This window comes from Maylandia zebra, linkage group LG18 (genome assembly GCF_041146795.1).
Source record: "Maylandia zebra isolate NMK-2024a linkage group LG18, Mzebra_GT3a, whole genome shotgun sequence".
NCBI classification, from domain to species: domain Eukaryota; kingdom Metazoa; phylum Chordata; class Actinopteri; order Cichliformes; family Cichlidae; genus Maylandia; species Maylandia zebra.
This window is the reverse complement of record NC_135184.1, coordinates 31,861,824-31,886,619: the sequence shown is the minus strand read 5'-3', so window position 1 is coordinate 31,886,619 and position 24,796 is coordinate 31,861,824. Positions and strand designations below refer to the sequence as shown.

The 24,796-nt window shown below is 39.8% G+C and overlaps 1 protein-coding gene across 3 annotated transcripts; it reads right to left on the bottom strand.

Moving 5' to 3' along the window:
• Nucleotides 1–1,803: 1,803 nt before the first annotated feature.
• Nucleotides 1,804–24,581, bottom strand: klhl20 (kelch-like family member 20). Of its 3 annotated transcripts, XR_001342065.4 has the most exons (15): nucleotides 24,463–24,581; nucleotides 22,149–22,212; nucleotides 18,489–18,746; nucleotides 18,258–18,366; nucleotides 17,631–17,837; nucleotides 12,477–12,635; nucleotides 12,200–12,294; nucleotides 11,967–12,082; nucleotides 11,627–11,810; nucleotides 11,377–11,520; nucleotides 11,122–11,255; nucleotides 9,683–9,891; nucleotides 9,469–9,575; nucleotides 8,488–9,044; nucleotides 1,804–2,558 (listed from the first exon to the last, which is right to left on the bottom strand). XR_001342065.4 is itself a non-coding variant. In XM_004565070.4 (14 exons), the coding sequence occupies exons 2-14, from the start codon at nucleotides 22,169–22,171 to the stop codon at nucleotides 8,960–8,962; spliced, it is 1,830 nt and encodes a 609-aa protein (XP_004565127.1). In that variant the 5' UTR covers nucleotides 22,172–22,212; nucleotides 24,463–24,581; the 3' UTR covers nucleotides 5,105–8,959. The 3 variants fall into 3 exon arrangements, 2 of the variants coding, with proteins under 2 accessions (XP_004565127.1, XP_076732544.1); XM_004565070.4 differs by lacking the exon at nucleotides 1,804–2,558 and having other exon boundaries at nucleotides 5,105–9,044; XM_076876429.1 differs by lacking the exons at nucleotides 1,804–2,558; nucleotides 24,463–24,581 and adding an exon at nucleotides 23,597–24,003 and having other exon boundaries at nucleotides 5,105–9,044.
• Between the last annotated feature and the right edge of the window lie 215 nt (nucleotides 24,582–24,796).

Here is a 24,796-nt window from a genome sequence, read left to right as displayed (position 1 = left end):
GTGTTCACTGCTCGTAGACCCAAATTACACCTTTCTTGGCTGCTACGTCGAAGCACATCTGTCCTGCGTGCTGCACAACAACATTGAATATTTAGTATTTACTGCTGTTTACACTTAGCTAGATTAATGCGATGGTGTTGTGTTTAGTATGTTGCTTTGGTTTTTTTTTTGGTCTTTTTTTGCTTGTTTTCTATTCTTCTCTCAACAGGTGATCCAGGAGATTTTTATTTTTTTTCTCCCCCCCTTTCTCACTGTCCCTCTCCCCTTCTGTTTTTCCTTTCCTTCCTCTTTCTTCCTCCCTTTCCTATCTCTCACTCATGTCTGTCCCGTCTGTAACATCTGAAAATAAAATATAATAAATAATAAAAACAAAGATCGACCAAATGGACCAATACGGCAATGCCACGATGATCCATTTGGCAAAGTAAATCCATTGGGTATCCTTGTTGGTCTTCAGACAACAATTCTGATGGCTAAAGAACCAAATGGGACAGGCGAGGAAAAAAAAAAAAAAAAAAAGGAAAAGATATATATGAATCTTATAAAGTTTGTATCTGTCTTGTGTGAAACTTGTATGAAAAGCATACAAGAGTGAAAACAGATATAAGATCCCTTGAAAAATTATATAATGAAACTTGTATGTTTTGGATACTTACTAAAACAATGTATGAAAGTAATGAGAAAGTGGCCACTTTCATGAGTAATCACATATAAGTTTTTACTATTTCTTTTCCATATGGGAACACTCCACATTTGGGAAATATATCATTTAAAATAAAACCAGTGTTTTTGTTGCATTTTAAAACTCTAAAGAACTAAAGAGTCTGGCACAAGAGGTAATGACCATCCTGAGGCCAGGCCACTGCAAATAAATTAGCAGGTTTCAGCAAAGAGAGGGCTCGAGTCTGGCAGGTGAAAAAGCTGAGCTGTGTCTCCGTGAGTGGTTAGTCCTGGAACAAAAATGATTTTTTGAGTGATTACTGATTTAGCAATAACACAGATGTAGTGTTTTCAGCCAATCACCAAATAAACTTTTAGCAAGTTAATTGTCCTGCGAATGAAAATGTCTAGCAGTACTTCTGCTATAGAATAAAGCTACCTCGCAGTTTCTTTGTGTAGATTGCTTGGAGGGGAAAGCAATTTCCTTTAATCTTCCCTTTCCTGTGAATAATCTGTGAAATTCTTGCAATATTTCCTCTCATATGACCCTTTTCCACAGGGTGTTGGGTGTCTAATCCAGAGGCAGTTTAACACATTTGCTCCCCCCGAACTGGTGCAGGTGTAAAGAATAGAGGCACCAGCATGACACCATATAATTGCTGGGTCCAAAGTTGGAACCACTGAGTCAGTCACTAGCTATTGGAAGGGCTACCACAAGAAATTCACTAATGATTGGCAGATATATGTCACAAATTCTGTCATATGACATTACTAAAATATTACTGCAACCTCTATGAAATGCATTTTCATTTAACCAATAATTTGCCCATAAATGAGGCTTTTTAACAAATCAAACTGCTTGAAAATTGATTAAAAATTCATTTTTTAAAATACAAAATTCAGAAAAATAGCCCTAACAAAACACAGTGTGGGTACCTCAGTAAACATGTTTCATGATTTTTAAGTATAATTTTGCAAATTAATGGGCAAAAGAATGAAAGGGAGTAAACCAACTCACTGTAAGGCACTTGAAGTACAATTTTTCAAATGCATTCAGTGCATATTATATGAAGTTTTATTAAATTTTTGTGCAGATGGGCTGATTTCTGGCATATCCCCCTATTAAGACTATCTTCTTGAGCAAGCACTGACAGATTCCATCACAGCTGCTTGTTTTAGATCTCTCAGCAGACGTCTCCTCGTACCTGTGCCTCTGCCGTGGACAGTGTTCTTCAGCGTACTGTAACAGTCGCAATTGAGTGGTGTCTCTTTAAGACAACCTAAGTTAATGTTTAGTGATGTCACAAGCATGCGCCACTGCCCTCTGGTGTGTATGGAAGAAACGTGCCTGCATATGGACACATGGACTGAGATGGTCCTCATATCTTTACTTCCCTAACTCAATGTAGCGTTACATGTTGTATGAACACTGCTCGCCTCGTATGATAAAACGGCAGCCGTTCAATCGGGCCTTGTAAGGTTTGTGCAGAGTGTGTTTATTAAAGAACAATCACTGTGGAATAGCCAGTACCAGTGTGGCCGTGGGTTTTTGACTGCTGCCTCCTCTCAACCACTGAATACAACCCATGCTACAGTACCATACAGTGAATATTCAGCTTTTAGTGAAGTAGATGGAGACGCAGTGAGTTCTGAGTTAGTGTTGGCAAAAAACCTCTGCATTCTGAGTGAATTTTGAGGTGGCACAAGATGTGACATGACAGTTAAGATCACTTGCTATGAAGATTCAGACTCCACTCAGACTGTTTGTTTTCCCAAGAAAAACAGGATGTGTAATCCCCCTCTTCCACCCATAATTTACACCGATTGACATGACACCACAGCTTTGATGGGAACTCCAGTGGGGCCAGTGCCACACCAGACTACCTTTAGCCACACCCCTGGATAAAAACAGAGAAATAAAAAAGATCATTATATGAGCAATTTCTGTGACAACAAAAGCAAATTCTTCTCTGATCTTTTCTCTTACAACAACAAGAAAGTTAAAAGAAACACGATCGTCTGTTGTGCTGCTGCGACTAAACATCATTTTACTTCTCTTCTGTCATTAAAAAAAATCCTTTCAGTAGTTGGGAGACAAAGAGCAGGCTGCTGATCCTTAACCAGTTCTTGATCCTCAGTGGTTACCTCTTATCTTCTCAACAATAAAGAGAATCAGAATCACCAAAACTAAACTGCAAGGGATGCGGAGCAGAGACCAGGGTTCAACTGTGAAACCTTGGACATTAGCAACCATATGGAGCTGTAATTTAATGGGAAACCAGTCTTGTTTTTGAAACCACATGGATAGCACCTGACCAATCAGTAATGGCCTGGAGCATGTCAAACTTCTGTGTTCTTCCAAAATTTCTTTATACCTAATCCTAAGCTTCTGGTTATAACTTAAAAAAAACCTAACAGTGGTAAGTTGATTGAAAAAAAAAAAACTAATGAAAGTGATGGTAAGTCCAATTCTAGACATGCACCAGTTGTCTTGTGTAACCAGTACAATTAGTAATTCAATATCTGTAATGTATTCAATTTTGATTTGAATGAATTAGGTATAAGAAAAAAGGGTATCACCAGTAGTTATGCTATTTTTTTTTACTTCTTCTGTGTTAATATAGCTTGTTTTCAGATCTACATTTCACTCTTAAAGTTTTCCTTCAAATTTTGCCAGATAGTGACTAAAAATGTACTCTTTTTTTGAAGTTGTCTGCTTGGCTCTTTTATGGAAACCAGTCCATTAAGTATCACGCCATAGAAATGCACAACCCTGTATAAGGGTGTATGCTTGTGCTCAGTTCAGTGAATTAACTCAAATCTCTTCATTGACCTCAACTTGCACTATAAATCTGAAAATGTTTTGAAAAATGTGTCACACAAAAGTCCTCTAATATGCTCCAATAACACTAAGATTGAGATTTTGATTTTCCATGTATTTCAATAAGTGCCCTGCAAAAGGCTAAATTATAGATGATATAAAAGATGGACGCAGCTTCTAGGTCTGAAAAGAGAAGTCAATGTGGAAGTCCCTTAAGCCTGAATTGTTTTAAAAAAACCATCTTGTTATTTATAAGTTTGTAGAGTATGACCCTACAATAATGCATTAGAGAAAACCCCAACAATCATATGAACACCAATGAACGCCCTTTTAACAGGAAAAAAAACTCCAACAGAACCAGGCTCAGGGAGGGGCGGGGCCATCTGCTGTGACCAGTTGGGGAGAGAGAAGGAAGACAGGATAAAGACATGCTGTGGAAGAGAGACAGAGGTTAATAACAAGTATGATTCAATGCAGAGACTATTAACACATAGTGAGTGAGAAAGGTGACTGGAAAGGAAAAACGCAATGCATCATGGGAATCTCCGGCAGCCTACACCTATTGCAGCATAACTAAGGGAGGATTCAGGGTCACCTGGTCCAGCCCTAACTATATGCTTTAGCAAAAAGGAAAGTTTGAAGCCCAATCTTAAAAGTAGAGATAGTGTCTGTCTCCCGAATCCAAACTGGAAGCTGGTTCCACAGAAGAGGGGCCTGAAAACTGAAGGCTCTGCCTCCCATTCTACTTTTAAATACTCTAGCAACAAGAAGTAGGCCTGCAGAGCGAGAGCGAAGTGCTCTAATAGGGTGATATGGTACTACAAGGTCATTAAGATAAGATGGGGCCTGATTATTTAAGACCTTGTATGTGAGGAGCAGGATTTTGAATTCTGGATTTAACAGGAAGCCAATGAAGGGAAGCCAAAACAGGAGAAATCTGCTCTCTCTTTCTAGTCCCTGTCAGGACCTAAAATGGCCTAAAATTAGCTAAGACTGCTGGGTCTAGAGATGCTTTTTAAGTAACGGTTTAACTACTGCTAGCTTGAAGGCCTCTGGTACATAGCCTATTATTAGAGATAAGTTGATCATACATTTGGACAGGTTTCTAGAAATGCTTAACCAACAGTTTTAAATTCTCCCTAATGTCGCCTGCTCTGGCCCCTGGAAGACAACTACCCGTGTTTGGTGGCGTAGCTTTGCATGTCTCAGAATAGAATTGCCAATTAGTTTGATTGCCGGGGGGTGTCGCTGAGTGGGGAGACAGAATTAGACACATGAACTGGTTGGTGTACCAGGCTTCTGTTTAAACTACATTTCCTCCTCACTGTCACCCAGCCATCCGGTTTCCCCAGCTGCTCAGGACAGTCTGCAGGGGGACAGCTATATAGGGGGGCCTACGCTACCTTCGGCTCCATAGGCTACAGGGACCTGGCTATTTTGAGGGTGCAAAGCAGAGTCTCCAGTTCAGTGATCCTGGCCTCCAGAGCTGCAAACAGGCTACATTGAAGTATCATTATTGCTAAAGGAGGCTGAGGGGTAATTAAACTTACTTAAACTTAGACTTATATCACTTTTAACAGAGAAAAAAAAAAAAAAGGAAAAGAAAAAGAGAGAGAGAAACCCTTCCGGGAAAAAGTTTAATCGTTGTCATAGTGAACATGGTGAGCTAAGACAGCTCGCTGATACACAAAAACAAACATCTGCAATTACAACCACGTTTTGGGTGAGGCTTCTCAAAAGGCTATCGACTGAAGGCTGGCTGACAATTATAATACAATGCATCATTAGTAGAACATATGACAGAAATACCACTCAGTCTGGGAACCATATTTCTCTTGCTTTGGTCTAAAATCTTTTCCAAAAATGAGGTTTGGTCTGCCTTGTGTACTTATAATTCCATCAATAACTGCTTCGTTAAAAGGTTGAAAAAAAAAAAAAAAAAAATCATAGTTGTTTATAAATCAAGGACTTAACACTCATTAGAACAAGCATGCTGTCACACAGCTGAAAAATTGGGTGGTTTAAATAATAAAACATGCTTCTTACAACAAAATTATGACAACCAAAGTAATAAGATGCATGGACTCTTAAACTGAGTGGCATTTCCTTGTAATTCTGTGGCAGTTGAAAATAGCAAAATGTTTTTGGAAGAGTCTTCAAGAAGCAGGCAAACAGTTGTTGTTCAGCAACTGCGTATGTGTCACAATTCTTCAACATCCAAAAAAAAAATAAATAAAAAAATAAAAAATAATGAAATGGTCAACGATTCATCTTTTCAAGTGAGCATTTCTGAAGCATAAACATTCTTTTTTTTTTTTTTTTAAAGTGGAGCTCTGCAAAGAGTAACTACACAAACAGACAGCAGTTCTGCCTCTTGAAATCCTCCCCTGTGTTAGCAGAGAACATAATCCAAAAACTACCCAAAAAAATGTAAATAAATTTAAAAAAAAAAACAAACAAAAAAACAAAACAAAAACACCAACATTCAGGTTGTGACTCGCTCGCTTATGACATTTTAGTTTATAATAAAAAAATAATAAAAAGAAAAAAAGAAAGAAAAGAAGGAAAAAAGGATGTTTCAGATTCCATAGTTTAAAGTGCAGAGCTGCTGTAATGAGCTGCATGTGACACATGTAGTGTTGCATGTGGGAAAAGAAAACTGCTTCTGCACAGCATCAAGGCAGCGATGCCTGAAATGTATGATTCCCCAGCTGACCTGTGATTCTTTTTTTCCATCCCAATGTCTGGAAACACCTTTATAAAATATAATTAAGAAACAAAAGAAAAGATAAAATCTAAAATACATTACCAATCACAGTGCAATAAATTCGGAGAAGATTCATTCAAAACTAAATTTCACCATCTATTTAAACTCTGTGAGAGATCAGTTGTACAACCATGTACCACTCCGCATCTGTATCACCCTTTTCTGTATAAGTGCTGCATTATGAGCGTCCACCAGCAGGCGGTGCTGTTACACTGTATGATGACAGAACAAAAGCAAGGATGTGGGAACTGAAAGCAGAACAAAAATGGACCTATGGCTCTGTAAACAAATATATATTGTCACACTACTACGCACGTAGCAATTACTTTATAGTTAACAGTTCTATTCATGTGGTCCATCCTGTTTTACTGCATTTTTAAAAAGGCTATTCACACAACTCTGAAGTTTTGAAACAGAGACTGCAAAGAAGGTAACAGAACTCCAATTTTTTTTTTTTCTCCTCCACTTCCATGAGAGACGCCTGATTTCTGTGATTAGGGACAGTATGGCTACAGAAGCAGAGTCCTTTCTGATTTTGAATTAATTACAACATCATTATGCGAGTCTGCGAGGTGCAGCATAAGTTGTGGTAAAGCTGTCACACAGAGAATCAGTTGGATGGCTTACAAACAGGTCCATCTGTAAGCTATCCAATGTTTGTAATATTTCAATATGATGATGATTTCTTTTTAAAATGAACTAATTTTATTTTATTTTTTTTTAAATTGCACTGGCTATGGCTAAAAAGAACAGATTTCTCTGTGAGCTTTACTGTAATGACACGCAGACACGCCAATCAGCTGTGTCCACATTTGATCAGTGGGCTCAGTGTCCAGTACAGTCAAGCAACCCTGTTTGCTGTGCATCAGAGAGCGCTCCAACATCATTCTGTGTGTGCAATTTAAAATGCTCTTCAATTCTTTCTTTCTACACTGCACATTGAACAAAATCAAGGAAACTTCCTGAAATTGTATGCATGTTCTTAAACCTTAAATAAATTCAAACAAGATGGAATTCTTGGCAAAAGACTCTTGGTGCCGGCAGTGTGATGAAGCATCATCGAGTGTTCCCAAGTAATTTTTTTCCCCATGTAGACATTAACGGCTGCCTGTGCCATCTGTGATTGAATTTCTAGTACGCAACATCTTTACTCATATTTCGAATGTTCAACCATTGCTAATCAGCTAGCCTTGGCTATTCCTATTTCTGGTTTTCCTACTTCCTGGTCAAATAGACTGCATGGACAAAAGTATTGGGCCACACTTTTTAAACGTTGAATTCAGCCGTTTCCAGTTCTAGTGCTGCAGTTGTAAAAATCAAGCATCTAGCCATGCAGTCTGACTTCACAAACATTTCCTAAAGAGCTTATTGAATTTAAGCATGACACTGCAATAAGCCAGTTTAATGTTTCTTCCCTCCCAGATATTCCACAATCAACTGCAAGTCGTCTTATTCCAAACTGGAAGCATTTAGGAACTGCAGCCTCAGAGTGTTAGACCACATCAAGCTACAGAGTGAGGTCACCAGGTGCTGAGGTACATGGTGTGTTACCAACACTCGGCACAAAAATTGTGCGCCAGGAGATCATAGCATAGGTCTCTATGGCTGAGCAGCTCCTACGGGTATTATGGTAGGTGACCCAGTAGTTTGGTCCATAGCTGTGCAGCTGTTCTAGTCTTTGATGCCAGGCAACTTCCAAAAAACAAGCTCATCCAAATATACCATCTTGGACAGCACGAGTTCTTGTTCTACTCTGGACAACTGTCACAAGCTCGTCTCGACTCTAACCAGAAAATACAGTCCAAGATGGAGAGCCTTTTTGGGAAAAACAGAAGAAGTTCCTTTCATGGCACAAATCTAATCATTTGAAGTGCTGAAGTAACATTCGAGGTTGATTTTTGATGTCTCGGTCCACTTGGGGTGAATTACATTCTTCTAAATAAAACAAATAAAATCTTTAAAGACCTCAATCAACAAAAACAGCTACAGTACCAAAAATATGGTTTTCCTCTGTGTGTCCATAGTAAACATGCAGATGCCTTCAGAAGGAAGCTGCCTGACTGTTACTGATTAATGCTACACATGAGGCCCAGAGGAAAGCTGTACGGTTCAAAGCCTATGCCAAACGGAATGAGGGAGTTTGAGCTCTTACAGTCAGTATGCAATGTTGTATCACCAGGAAATCTCACAATGAAGAGAAAGTATGTTTGCCCACTGGGTGTCTGTTCTTTAAACTTACTGAAGGCGGTGGGTGGTCAGCAGCAGCAGTTTAGGGGGGGCTGCCATATAAAGCAAAAGGAAGATGAGCAAGGCTTTCGGCTGCTGTTAAACTTCTTCAGAGGACACTCACTGCCAGCAGCTTTCTTGACCAAAGGTAAGCACCGGTTTAAATCCAGACCACAACGCTTGGAAAATAACTTTGAAAAGGTTCGTCCTCTCTGAACTAGAAGCTTAATGGTACTTGGTAGACTTCCGCTCTCAGTGCACTTCATGGCGACCGTGGTCAGTCAGTTAATGACTTTGATTTGAGGGTTGGGGGTGAAGTAAAGTTCAAAAGTTTGTCCTTCTATTGTCGTCTCATCTCCCCGTCCTCCTCATGGTTCTCACATGTCCACCTGGTTCACAATGTTTCTTTTGGAGGCACAAGAGTCAGCCAGAAGAAGCGCCAGCTGATGAGAAGTGTGTGTGGAAGGAGAGGGGCAGTGGTGGCATTACCAAATATGGGATTCACAGTGAGTCATTTTAATGACGCCCACTCCTCCACCTAACCGGCGGTAGTTCATTCCTCCGTACAACCTAGAAAGAGGAGACAAGTCAAAGAATGCCAACAATGCAAACACAGGGCTGCACAATTAATCCAAGTGTAATCTCCATCACCATTTTTGCTTCCCACAATTATATAATCACATTTGAGCAATATTTAAAATTCTTGCTCTGCCATTGAAAACACAAAGAAAAAGCCACTCAAGCACTCCCTAAAACTCAGCCCCTGTCCACATGTCTGCATGTACTAATCACAGCTGTTCACTGCGTCATGCAGCTTGAAGTTCCCTGCAGGAGTCTGTGTGGCTGCAACCAGAGTTAAGATTAGCATTTGTGTTCAGTGTCACAGCTATGAATTTATTTAACACATGTAGACGCACATCACATAGCTAAGTGTTTGACAGCTGTACTTGATGTATAGTAACTAAAGAACTGATCCTACTAGAATACCATTTACCTCCACGTGTTGGCGTCAGGGTCATAGACTTCTATAGTTTTCAGATACGTCGTGCCATCAAAGCCTCCAACTGCCATCAGTTGACCATTAACCACTGCTAAGCCCACCTACAGACACACATAGTTACTCCAATGCCTCATACAACATATGGTATCATTTAAGGTGTGCATTAAAATACATAAACATCCATCATCACTCTCCAACACACACTCACCCCACTCCGTCTGGACGTCATTGCCACTACAGGAGACCATTGATTGGTCCTGGGGTTGTATCGCTCTGCGCTGCTTAGCTCTGTGGTGTCGTCTCTACCTCCCACAGAGTAAATCATGTCCTGATAGACCGCACAGCCAAGGTGCTTTCTTCTGGTTCCCATGGGGGACACTGTGTGCCAGCGGTTCTCTTGAGGGTTGTAGCGCTCCACTGAAGAGGAAAGAATGAGGTCATTAAATAACAGGAGAAAATGGCATAAATATGTAGACAGATTTCAATCATTGGTTCAACTAAGAACATCGTTCAAATGTGGTTATCAATGGGAAACAAGAAACACCACTTACATACAGTTTGGTTTGCTTTACCATTAACTTTAACCAATAAGAGTAAGCGTAACTCCTTAGCTATTGGTCATTAAAGATCATCATCATCATCAAGCCTCTGTAATTGTATTCAAGCCCCAAATTGCAACCCTAAACTGCTCCCCGTTGGTCAAACTTAACTGAAAAAGTTTCAGTTTTTATTACACTGCTTTTAGACATAAGTTACAGCATTTTGTCAGATAAAGTATCAGTTTTTACACACAAATATAATTCAACAAATTCTTTTAATCTAAGTATTTTAAAAATGTTGCATTTTTTTAAATCCTCAGCTTTTCAACTAAAATCTGTCTAGTTATGTTTAGTAATTATAGTAGTCAAAATGTGACACTGTGCACTGGAAATTGTTATAGCGATTCAACTAAAGAAAAAGAAAAAAAAAAAAAGAAAGAAAGATTTAAGACATTTGACACCCATCCAAACTGAGGCATGTTTGTCATTTGTTTTAGTTTCTGTGTATTTTTGACATTTAAAATATTTATTTTTAGGCCTTTTTGACACTATAGAGGACGGGAACAGAGAGCAGTGAATGACACACAGGAAATGTCCAGAGCCAGACTAGAACCCAGGCCCCTGCGGCAGTCTTTATCTAAATGTGGCTCGCCTGCTCTGCGAGCTGTTCTGGCAGCAATACTTCAGACATAAAGACTTGAACAACCTCCAGGGAGAAAACTGAAGGCAATTCTGAAGTGCCAAAAACTGCAGTTCCCGAAGTGGCCATTTGAGCCTTTTCCAAACATTTGTCCATCAAGGACTGTTAAAATGTTAAAATAAAGTGCATAATAACAAAGAAGTTGTTTACACTCCTATGGATTTCCCCCCTTTTAAACATTACAGCGATCATTTTTGTGCTGCCATATGGGGCTGCATCTGCTTGCTGTTTGGTATAGACAATCTATGCTCTCATTTGGTGAGTGAAATGCCACTATTTGAGATTAGTCTATTACTTGGCACCAATTAGCAGGTACCTGATAACCAAATCTTGCTAAGGTTAGCAGATGACTTAGTATTTCTCCATCTTTTTTATACAGTCCATGCTTACACATGATTCAGTGCACACCTGTGTTTAATGGAGATGTCCCATCAGATCCTCCTACAGCATATAGAAATCCTCCCAGTACAGCCACAGCTACACCCAGTCGCCTGGTGCTCATGGATGCGACACGAGTCCATTTGTTCTCCTTGGGATCATACCTGAACACAGCCAGGTTGGCCATTTAATTCCAAAGAATCATTTTTGCATTAAACTAACTTTTATCTAGTAGCCACCAATGGAACTGGAAACCCAAATAGTATAGTACAGGAAATCTGCTACCTTTCAACTATGTTGAGACAGGAAACTCCATCCTGCCCTCCCACTGCATACAGATATCCTCCAAGTACAGCGACGCCAACACTGGTGCGACAAGTACTGGTGGGGGCCACATCGCTGCTCCACTGGTTGGTTTTAGGATCGTATCTAAAGTGGAGGTAATCATGTAAATAGTAGAATAAGACACACACACAAACAGACTGTTGGAAAGCTGTGAATATCTACAGTGAAAGCCTCAGGGACTGCCGCTGACCTCTCCACAGAGTTGAGATATGACGAGCCATCGTGACCTCCCACTGCATACAATAGATCATCCAGGACACTTACACCAACTCCACATCGCCGCTTACTCATTGAAGCTACCATCCGCCACTCATTAGTCTGCGGATCATAGCGCTCCACACTGGAAATAGCGTCACCGCTGCACCAACCTCCAACTGCAAGAGAAAGAAAGAAAGAAGAAAAAGTAAAAAATAAAAATCAGGCTTTTCCTACAAAATACCAACAGTCGACTGGTAAGGACTTAAATTAAAAACAAATAAAATGCAATATTAGGAAATCATGGTTTTAATTTCTGTGCCTAAGATACTGACCTGCAAAAAGGACCTCTCCACATCGGATGGGTTTCCTGGGTCGGGTTCTGGGACCCTGCATTAGCGGTCTCTCCTGTGGTAGCAGCAGGTAATTCTTGGCCTCATCCACCAAGTCTCTGTAACATTAACCCCAAAGTAAACAGTTTCATATTAACCACAATAGCATCAATTTCCTCGATTATATGTGCACAAGCAGGATTTTTACCACTACTCCCCTTACAAACAGCACTCACCTGCACTCCTCGTCACTCTTGATGAGTGGATCTGAACCCACTGTGCCCACGAGGAACTTGGGGCTGAGGAGTGGCAGGCGGACATGCTGTAGGACCTGCAGAGCAAATACAATTAAAAAAGTCAAGCTTGAAACATTAGTCAGACTAGAACAACTAACTAAAAATGTAGTTCACAAACTATCAGAAAAACACTCAAACTAAACTAACAAGGAAAAATGGACTAAGAGAATTAAACCAAAGGAGATGTTGAATGTACTGCAGGCTTCTAGCGACAAACCTGGGGTAGCTGAGGTCTTCGCTCCTGGATGCTGTATTTCACCCAGGCCATCACGGCATTGAAAACCTGCTCCTCACTCCGCACGTTCAACTCATCACTGGAGATTATGTCAATGAGCTGGTTGGCAGGCAGGAGCATGAACTCCTCACTTTCCATTACCTACAAAAATGAAGTGCAACAGACAGTCAAAGAGAGCACTGTTTATTAAAGGTCTCAGCACATCAGTCAGCAAATCAATTTTCATTACCATCAACGTCAAATAAATTGTATTCACACTTTTTAAAGCAATTCACCTTTCTCACAAAAGCATGATGTGAAATCTCATTTCTACACTAACAAAAGCAAAACCTGTCACGGGGAATAATCTCGCTCTGTCTTTTCTTCTCTCTGTTCTTTGTTTTCCAAAGACAAATTGGCTTTTAGCTGATGACATTAAAAATAACTGAGGTGAGGTGACTGAATAGCTCTCATCAGTTCATTTCACAATATTTTAGTTGGGCTAGCATCCTGACTTTCTCCACTTAAGATCATTGCCCTGTTGATGCCTGCATTGCCGTTGCTCTGTAAAATGTGTTGGCACAACTTTGAAATCATTGCGTGAACATGGACTGGAAGGAATCTGGGCCTTGAGGTAGCAAAGTGCAATTTTTAACATAATGGCTTACAGTACTGAAAACAGAAAATTCACTTTAAGAGAGAAGTCTTAAAGGAGACCTACAGCACTGCTGTAACACTTTCTCAAAGTGTTACTGTGGACTAAGGTAATGCCACCTAGAGTAAGTATATGGTTAGACACCACGTTCGGAAGATTTTTTTTTTTTTTTTTTTTTTTTTAAATGGGAAAGAGTACAATAACCTCAGTGTCTGAATCTAGCAGGAAATTAAAGGTCGTTCTTTATCTTTAAGACATCCTACAGTTTAATTAGTTTGTGTATTCTAGTTTCATGGATAGATAAAGATGGGTATCGTTGCATAGCAATGAAAATGCAAGCTATAACTTACAATAATATTGCGTATAGAAATGGCCCTAGCACAGAACCCTTTTGTGTGTGAACAAGACTCCCTATTTATTAAGATAAGATTCAAACCACTGTAGTAAAACATTGTGGTCAACAGTACTGAATACTGCACTGCGGTCTAGCAGCACAGAGAATAAGAGTAAGATCATCTGTAACCCTCACTAGTACTGTGATGAGATCTGAAACCCGACTGAAATTCCTCTGCAGATGAAAGAATAGCTGTAAAACAGATAACTGATAAAGATTTTTTTTTTTTTTTTTTTTAAATAAAAGGACGGGGAAAAGATTGGTCTATAATTAGCCAAGACAGCTGGATCAAGTAAAGGATGATGACACAGCTGTTCAAATATGTCTCTAGAAGGGACAATACTTTGTGTACCTTCTGAGAGAAAGGTTTATGATCAGGGATTTGGTAATTAGGTTAAATGACAGCTGTTTAAAGCCACGATTTTCAAAGGACGGTAAGGTCTTGCATCATGCATGCTTTGCACCGTGCGGGTATATTTGTGGTGTTCGTTGCCTTTGTGGAAACATGGTATTGACAGTTTGCAGTGCATGCTATTCAGCTTCTTTTTCAGACTTTCAAATTCAATTTTATTTATATAGCACCAAATCACAACACCGGTTGCCTGAAGGCTCTTGTGCCCTGTGATATGTTGGCCCTTTAAACAGCCAAAATATCTTCACCATCTTTTTCAGTATTTCCTTGTCTTTGAAGCCTTGGGCTAATTCCACTGGCGCTTCAGTTTCTGTTTTCTAGTTTCATCTTTTATCTGCTCACACTCCTTACGCACTGGTATGTATAGCTTCAGTATCCAAAACAGTAGCACATGTGCTTCCGCTAGCCACTTCCCTACACTGTATTTGTTAAACTAACTTGAGATGGCTATAACTCTGTTCCAACCACATGACTGATCTGGCAATTATTTATTTATTTATCTATCTATCAAATTTTATAGCAACCATGTCTCATATGAAGGTTATCTTGTGATAATCTTCTTTACAGGAAGTGCAGAATTATTAGGCAAGTTGTATTTTTGAGGAATTATTTTATTATTGAACAACAACCATGTTCTCAATGAACCCAAAAACTCATTAATATCAAAGCTGAATGTTTTTGGAAGTAGTTTTTAGTTTGTTTTTAGTTTTAGCTATTTTAGGGGGATATCTGTGTGTGCAGGTGACTATTACTGTGCATAATTATTAGGCAACTTAACAAAAAACAAATATATACCCATTTCAATTATTTATTTTTACCAGTGAAACCAATATAACATCTCCACATTCACAAATATACATTTCTGACATTCAAAAACAAAACAAAAACAAATCAGCGACCAATATAGCCACCTTTCTTTGCAAGGACACTCAAAAGCCTGCCATCCATGGATCCTGTCAGTGTTTTGATCTGTTCAACATCAACATTGCGTGCAGCAGCAACCACAGCCTCCCAGACACTGTTCAGAGAGGTGTACTGTTTTCCCTCCTTGTAAATCTTACATTTGATGATGGACCACAGGTTCTCAATGGGGTTCAGATCAGGTGAACAAGGAGGCCATGTCATTAGTTTTTCTTCTTTTATACCCTTTCTTGCCAGCCACACTGTGGAGTACTTGGACGCGTGTGATGGAGCATTGTCCTGCATGAAAATCATGTTTTTCTTGAAGGATGCAGACTTCTTCCTGTACCACTGCTTGAAGAAGGTGTCTTCCAGAAACTGGCAGTAGGACTGGGAGTTGAGCTTGACTCCATCCTCAACCCGAAAAGGCCCCACAAGCTCATCTTTGATGATACCAGCCCAAACCAGTACTCCACCTTGCTGGCGTCTGAGTCGGACTGGAGCTCTCTGCCCTTTACCAATCCAGCCACGGGCCCCATCCATCTGGCCCATCAAGACTCACTCTCATTTCATCAGTCCATAAAACCTTAGAAAAACCAGTCTTGAGATATTTCTTGGCCCAGTCTTGACGTTTCAGCTTGTGTGTCTTGTTCAGTGGTGGTCGTCTTTCAGCCTTTCTTACCTTGGCCATGTCTCTGAGTATTGCACACCTTGTGCTTTTGGGCACTCCAGTGATGTTGCAGCTCTGAAATATGGCCAAACTGGTGGCAAGTGGCATCTTGGCAGCTGCATGCTTGACTTTTCTCAGTTCATGGGCAGTTATTTTGCGCCTTGGTTTTTCCACACGCTTCTTGCGACCCTGTTGACTATTTTGAATGAAACGCTTGATTGTTCGATGATCACGCTTCAGAAGCTTTGCAATTTTGAGACTGCTGCATCCCTCTGCAAGATATCTCACTATTTTTGACTTTTCTGAGCCTGTCAAGTCCTTCTTTTGACCCATTTTGCCAAAGGAAAGGACGTTGCCTAATAATTATGCACACCTGATATAGGGTGTTGATGTCATTAGACCACACCCCTTCTCATTACAGAGATGCACATCACCTAATATGCTTAATTGGTAGTAGGCTTTCCAGCCTATACAGCTTGGAGTAAGACAACATGTATGAAGAGGATGATGTGGACAAAATACTCATTTGCCTAATAATTCTGCACTCCCTGTAATCTTCTTTTCTTGACATTCATTCCATCATACATGCATGTGTGGTTTCAAACAAATGAAGGGGAAGGAATTACGGAAATGCCAAACTATAAAAATGAGTTTTCAGCATTCGCTTAAAAGAAAAACTAGAACCTCAGTTTTACCAAAACAGAGAGGAAATTAGAATACATCCAATTAGTAACGGCAGAGAAATGTTCCTTGAGGCAGGAGAGGCTGTTGAGGTTGTTGGGCTTGACAGAAAAATATAACTGTGTTTCATCCTGCAAAGCAGTGGTAAGAGATCCCATTAAAACCATTAACTAGGTGACCCAGGGGTAACATATAAAAATAAATAAATAAACAGAATTGGTGTAAGGCTTGAAGCCTAGGCACTCCACAAACGAGCGGTGCAGATTAGAGCATACATTGATTAATATGAATTCTAAAATATCTGTTTGATAAGTATGAAAAAAAAAAAAAAAAAAAAACTATTAAGGAGAAGAACCGGTGATCCCAACCCAGCTTCATAGTATGCTAATAAGTAGCATTATCAACAGTATCAAAGGCTGCAGATAAGTCAAGCAGGACATAAATGGATTGCTCACCTTTATCCGAGTGCATAAGGACATCATTAATAATTTTCAATAACGCTGTTTCAGTGCTGTGTCTGTAACCTGATTGGAATTTATAGAAAATATTATTTACTCTAAAATCCGAATGAGTTGACGACCAACAACTTTCCTAAGGATTTTGAAAAGAAACAGATTGGAAATTGGCCTATAAGTATTTAAATCAGTGGGCTCTAAGGAGGTTTGTTTTTTAGTAGAGGGACGACGCTGGCTGGAATCCAGCCAGATGAAAGGGACCGACTGACAGGCAGGGTCAAGTGCACAAGTGTGACACTATATTCAAAATATCTGTTGAAGAGATTATTTGAGAGAGACTTGGAATATGGAGAGCAGTCTTTTTCCGTCTCTGTTCAGCCTTTCTTCATTCTCTTCTTTGGTGAATCTGACTTTTAACAGTGCGACATGATGCTGAATTGAAGAGCATATATTATTAAACCAGTTAACTAAGTCACTGATATCTGAAAAAATAGTTTTTGATGCAGTTACATCTGGGTTGCACATCACCAGCTGTTAGTATCTGCACCTTCACAGCCCGTTTGTACTTGACAGTGTGTTTTTGCCTGAAGTGGAGAAAGTGATGCTTTCACCTTTAGCAGGAACAGATTTCTATTTTATGTACTGTGATTTGTTGGTTTAAAGTCTGAAGCTTTGAAGTAGCTCCAACTGTCGTCTTTACCTGCATTTGTCTTCTTGTTGTGCGCACCACAGAACGTAAATGTATGGCCTTACTATACCAACAACACCATGATATGGCACTTTTAGATCATTTACAAATGTAAACCATTTTTATAACAGACGCATTTGGCACGACAGAAAGAAATCTCTATATCCTAAATGTATACTAACGTATGTATACTAAATGTAAATTTTGCACATTCAATCTAAAGCAACATGTAGAATCATTGTAACACGTAGCACTATACAGCGATTATAAACGACCGTGAACAGTTGTATGTGGGTTCTTACCTCCTGAAAATTGTGCTGGGTGAACTTATCTGCAATGCGGAGCAGCTCGCGGCAGGAGTGTGTGTCAGCAAAGGCCCTGATGCCCAGGCAGTTAGATGGATCCAGCTGCCTCTTAAGGAACTCGCAGCACGCCTCCTGGATCTCAGCAAGCTGGAGGAGGCAGGCTGCAGGGAGCAGCGTCTGGACATTCCCCTCCTCTACAGTCACCTGAAAGGGTGCAGATCAGGACATCAGATACACTGAGTTTTTTAGCTTTAGCAACTGATTGATCACAATATGTGGTCTCCACAGCTCCTCCGTTTTTATGCATTCAAACTGTGGCTCCATGTCAGTCTCCTCACATCTTTTGAGAAAGTTCTGCTATAGTCAAGGTTATAGCCAAGAAACATGTTTTTCATTTTAATCATAGACCTTACTGTACTCTGCAGGAAACAAAGCCGCCTGCAAAGGTTTTGCTCTCCTGATTCGTACTTTTGGAAAACTTTGCCATAGACTTGTTTGGACAGGTTTTTTTACATTCAATATGCAGTTTCATCAGTTTGTCTTTTTTTTTTTTTTTTTTTTTTTTTTTTTTTTAAACTTAATGTGCACCTGCGGTTAATTCTAACAGCATGCTACCATCCCTACCTGTGATGTATAAGCAAAGTCAATCAGCAGCTCCATGGCTCTCTCATCAATGTCACGAATAACCACTTCCGTCTGCCTGCTCTCTGCCAGCTCTCCAGTAAACATGGCCCTGAAGAAGAACGGGAAAAAGAAAGATGACATTATTTTTTGTGTCACAGCAATCACTGGAGTCCAGGAATTTAGCTGTAAATAAACTAGCCTGATGTGGGATCACACAGTGTCTCCTCATACCTGAAATAGGGGCTGCAGGCAGAGAGGATCACACGGTGCGCGTAGATCTTCTTGGCACCCACCACCAGCACCACGTCACAGAGCTCCCGGTGTTTTCTCAGCAGGTTGATCACCTCCAGGGTCTGCCTCGGGTGTTTGTCTGAGACGTAGGGCATGCGTGCAGGCTGGGGGACCCCTTCAGGGAGCTTGTTGGGGTCCCCCAGAGTACAGCGGCTGGTGATGTCCATTCCAGTGGCGTCCTGACGTGCGCTGGTGGCCCTGACATTAGCACATATCAATATACTCTTAGTTACATTAAATTAATTTCAATTAGAATAAGCTAGCCAAGAACCCACAGTGATGGTAATGCTGAGAGAATGCTGACCCCAGCCAGGCAGTCGGACCACGAACTTTAACAGGTAACAAAAGTGATGAGCAGTCAGGCTGCGCCCTCCATTTCTACCACTCATGTTTCTAAAGTACAATCACTGTGGTGATCACTCTAAAGTCTCTTTGTGCTCATTTTCATCTTTGCATTGTATTAATATCTAAATACTACGGAAAAGATCATGTGTGTTCTCATTAGGATGTGTTGGTGTGTGAGACTGTAGCTTATAGGTTTATACTTGTAAATGACAAGTGCGAGACAAGGTGTTTCAGGACATTTTGCAGAGAAACACATAAGTAACAAAGTACTTTCTCGTGGGAGTAATTAAGTTATATAGTGCATTACTTTACAAGAAAAGTGTTCCGAGTACATGCTAGGGCTGTCACGATTAGTCACGAATACGTCAACTATTAAAATTGTCGACGACTGATTTAATAGTCGACTTGTCGTTTAAAGCTTTGCAAGATCCCGAAAGACGCAGGAATAAGTAGTAGGATTTAAGAGTGTAATAACGGACTGAAACAGAAGACGGCAGCACTGCATGTACAAGGACCTCATATCACCATATCACCCCCCCTCCAAAAAAAAGAAAAGCACTTCACTCTCAAACTGCAGGCTTACTTGTGGTTCCTAGGATATTTAAAAGTAGAATGTGATGCAGAGCCTTCAGCTTTCAGGCCCCTCTTCTGTGGGCCTAGCTCCTAGTTTGGATTCGGGATACGGACACCTACTTTTAGGATCAAGATTAAAACTTTACTTTTTGATAAAGATTACAGTTAGGCTTGAATTAGGTGACCTTAAATCCTTCTTTAGTTATGCTGCAATAGGCTTAAGGCGCCATGGGTGGCTTTGCTCACGATGAAAAGGAGGAGAATAGGTCAAAACATGAAGCCAAGACTTTGTTGAGTGGTTTTGGGTTTTTTTTTGCAAAGTTATTTGCACAAACGAAACTCCTCCCCCTTTGTGTCTGTGTGTCTCTGAGCTTCTGTACAGGATTATCAATAAAATACCGGTAAAAAGTGGCTAGATCGTAGCCGCAGCAGTTCTGACAGAGGTTTCTTCCTGTTATAAGGGCGTTTTTCTCTTCCCACTGTTGTCAAATGCTCGCTCATAGGGGGTTGTCTGGTTGTTGGGGTTTTCTCTGTGTTATTGTAGGCTCTTTACCTTACAATATAAAACGCCTTGAGGCGACTGTTGTTGTGATTTCATGGTATATAAATAAAATTGAATTGAACTGAATACAGTGTCAGTCTATGGCCATCAGCTGAACCTAATATAGCAAGGTCAGTACCCTGCATGTGCCTCAGCCAGTGTAAACTTATCCACACCGGTCGGTTGACTTGGTGTACCCCTGCATCTTTTTAAATCCCAGGATGACTTTGGGTTTGGGATTTACTTCAGCTCATGTTCCCAGTACTGGTCAAGAATTCCTAACACCTGAACGCATCCTCTTCACTTTGTGTCCTTACCATTACAGATGGGAGAAATGACATCATTGCACATACATGACCTTTGTTAAAGACGTTTTGTGGATTGTATTTAATTCATAATGTAAAGTTTCAAATCTTAGTCAAAAAAAAAATTTAAAAAAAATCAGCAAATAAATATCCTTTGAGTGACATATTTTCACATAATAATGTGAAAATAAAATGCAATGTAATCCAGGGCAACTCAGCAACAAGACAAAACTGCTGTGATATTTTTAAAAAAGGAACTTCATCTAGCCAGCATTCACAGGAACTGTTGGCCTGAGGAGAAAAGGTCATGATACACTGAGCCTCTAATGCTTTCACTCAAAACATTCTGACCTTTCATTATGTCATTTGAATTGCCCTAACAGTAACAGTAGGAAAAGTACAAAATTAAAAAGCTTAAGTAGGTGTGACGTTTTAAAGACTGGAGTCAAAGTAGTGGGGTAAATGAGGAGACATAAATGCTGCACCTATAGAGATTTTGATTTAAATTTAAACTGCTCCAGACTCTTATCAGAGACATTCGGGAAATTTTTTCATACTCCTGTAATTGGATGATGTCAGAGTAGGCGCCATTCCTACACGATTAGCTTTGGCTCTGGCGACACCCCACCGATCTGATGTTCAAACCTTATGTTTATAAGTGGCAGCCAATCAGATCAAAGTCTCTTAAAATGTGGGTGGTCTTTAGAGGGCTAAAATAGCTCATTTCAGACAGAATATGAACTGAGGGGCCACACCAAGGTAGTATAAGATAAATAAGCATCATTTTGAACAATGACTCATACAAAACTACTCCAGTAGCCAAAGATTACAATTATGGACCTGAAAATTGACCTAACGAGTATCCTTTAAAGCTGCTGGTTGCACAACACAGGCAACTTTTAACTATAAAGCATAAAACAATAATTAGATACTGTCTTAGTGTTAACGTCTTAAATTAGGTCCTACCTACCCAATTACACACAGCTATTTTAGTTTTATATGACAAATGTAGAATTACGCTGTTTCATTTCACATTAATGACACTAAAACTGCCTTTACAATTAAACTTCCGGAAAATCGAGTCAGGATATTTTCTTTCCTCAGACAGAACAGAGAAAAGAGTTCACCTCAGTCACATTTCCAGTATTCTGTGTGGTTTCTGCTTGGACTGCACGAGTTCATGGCTGCAACACATGCATGAAACAGCTCATGTTTATAATCTGGATGGGACCTCAGCCCTTATAAACTATTATGTTACATTATACAAAAATGCTAATGTTGATCATTCTTCCCCCACCCAAAAGAGAAAAAAAATAACCTAATGTCCATCCCGTTTCACCTGTAACATGCACAACAGACTCCATGAACACAGTTTTTCATTTTGCATAGTGGCTCTGGTGTTTCCCCTTACTGTGAAAAGTTTATTTTTAGCCAGTCTTGTTTCACAGACTCCTGCTCTGCATCGTGACACCACCTATCTTCTCCAGTGGGCCATCAAACCTAAATTTAAAAGCCCAACAAAGCAGCAGAGCTAAGGTCAGTACCACCAAGTGCTATAGAGAGTTCTGGGTAGAACTTCTATTGAACCAGCCCCTTTGATCCCGTAAAGAAGGGATTTTTCTGCCTTTTAAGCTTATGTGGTGACATAACAAGGTGTCAATGAGCCATAGAGGATCTTTAACGCTCACACTGAAGGAATTTGATTGAGGATTTCCGTGACTACCACATCTGATATAATACTGCCGTTAAAAAGAAAATTGGTAAACAGTAACCAAAGAATCTGGAATTAACAGCCACATACTTTTGCCATTCTTCCCAGAAAACTACCACACTTACCTGCGCATTGGCTTTGCATCCATGCACTGAAGAACAATGTTTGGTCCTATACTTTCAAGTTAACCTGTGAAGAAAAACAACACAAATCAGCATTTCCTGCAGTTAGTCTGACCCCCACAAATATAAGATAAAAACTAGTATTTTTTTATATCTGATTTGTGATTCCTGCCTGCTGATGGGAAAAAATTACAACCTCTTGTGACAGCAGAATAATCATTTTTTCCTGTGATTTACTCCACACCACAATCCTACCTACCAAATTGACCACTTCTGTCAGCAAGACTGAGACCAAACAATCTACTGCTATCAAATTATGATCCTGCAATAAAACTACCACCTTTGTATGCGTTTTGCTGACACTATGTGTGTGCAGCCTTCTCTCTGTAAATGTTCAGGAACTGGTGACTCACAGTGTCTTTCCGCTTCCTTCACATCTCACTCCACTATAACAAATTCTTATAGCCTTCTTCCATTCCATCAATTATTTCCTATCAAACACTTTTATCATCATATCAACCAGTATCACCCCTCTGCTGCCAGTCTTAATTTAAGTTTTTTTCCACATCCAATAACTTTTTTGATACTCACTAAAGCATGGCTCTCTATAGGCAATCATAGTCCTCTTTTCCTCTTACCTGAGGCACACCTACACCAACCCTGGCTGGTGGGGATTGCTGTCATTTTTCTTTTTAATTTAATGCATTCCCATTTTACTGCGTAGTATAACTTCATTCGAACATCTTGGCTTTACCAGAAAACTCTGAAGACCCTGGAATGATTTCAATATTTTACAGTCCACCTAGGCCAAACAATGTTTTACCCAAGAAGTTATCATACTTTACTCCAAATTATGATCAAATTCTTATCCTCAGTGATTTTAACATTAAAATTATGTTCTAACTGGTCAACCATCAATGACCATTCTAAATTTCCCTATATGAATGAATCCATCCAAGCATTCATTCATTCATTTTCTTCTGCTTATCCATTTCATAAAAATCACACACTTGATTCTAAAAATAAAATATCAATAGTGTAAATAAAAATAAATATCTCAGCACTGCCAGCAGCTCTCTGTCTCACGAGTGGCACAGAATGCTAAGCTGGCTTCCACCAACTGTTGAGTTAACAGACTGCTATCTATCTCCAAACATACTACAAGTAGCTCTCACTGTTTCAAACTTCAAACACACTGCTACCATTGCAGCGAGATGGAAAGAGACAGCAGTAAATGCTTAAGCCTACTGTAATTAGTGAAGATCAGTGGACAGAAATGAGCTGAACAGCTGAAGTTAAATATCAAGATTTTTTTTATGTATGTAAATAACAGTTAACTATAAAAGTAAGCTAATTCATTACATTGTTTAACGGTTGCACCTTTTGTCTAAAAGTAAACCTCTAAAATAAAAACCCCCACACAACAACAAAACAACAACAACTGGCCTTACTTCCAGTTGATGTCACTCATTCAAAACCTGGAGTCCCTCCTTCACACACACATTCTTTCTTCCTTCTCGTTTTTGTCATATGGTTACACTGAGGTGTCAAGTGTTTCAGCCAGCTGCTGCTGCTGCACTAGATTAAATTAACCTAATCAGAGAGAAGTCAGAAAACAAGACCCCAAAATGGAAAGCGCTGTGTGGGTTCATCCAGACAGTAGCGGGCTTAGAAGGCTCATTTTAACGTAAGCTTTATTTCAAAAATATCCCCAATATTACTCCATCGGTCTACATTAACACAAGGCAGCTCTCTATGAGTTATTTATTTTTAGCTCTTCGACATATAGCTTAGCTAAGACACGCTAATTGTTGGCTGATAGCTGCATTAGCAGTTACCAGACTGGTTGGCGATTTATGATTTCCAGTGCTGTGGTAAGAGTTGTGTTAGTATGTGACTTAGCCAAAGAGGAGATAAAAGGAGAAGTAACGTCTTCCGAGGCTAAATGCGTTCCAAAAAACTGAAAATCGGGACTAGCTTCTTAACGCTACTTAACTTCCCGAGGATATGTGGGAAAGCTAGTGCTACAGCTAGCACTGAGATAGGAATTCCCTTCACAATACAAACGTTAAAACAACCTAATACAAGCAGAGACAACAAATTTAAACTATAAACGACATTCAAGAATAATCCAAAGCGTTTAGACTATTTCTGGTCGTCAGAGATGCTGTTTTAGCATCAGCCCACAAGCCACGGATTGAATATTATAAACTGTAGTGCTAACATTAATTAAATCAGTAGTGAGCGGTATATACCGATACCATAAGCAATGACAACTACGTAGGAAAAAAGCAAGAGTGTACGAAACGGGTTTTACCTTAGAGTTCCATCCCAACCACAGACATTAGTCAGCCAGGCTCTTAATGTTTACAGTTTTAAGCCGTCGGTTGTTGAACTCCGCAGCTTTTCTTCCTCGGTAATATGCGCATGCCGAATGTCAAGCGCCACTTCCTGATAATTTGATTTCAAAATAAAAGTAGGGGACTATGTCATCGCACGTAAAGATAAATAATAAAAAATAAAATGTACCTGAAGTACTGTGCAAAAGTCTAGTGTAAGGGTCTAAAAAGTAGTTTGTACTATTCCAACGAGCTTGAAAGTCAACATTTTGTTTGAGCATCTTTTTTCTACAACACAGCCTGTCCGAGTCC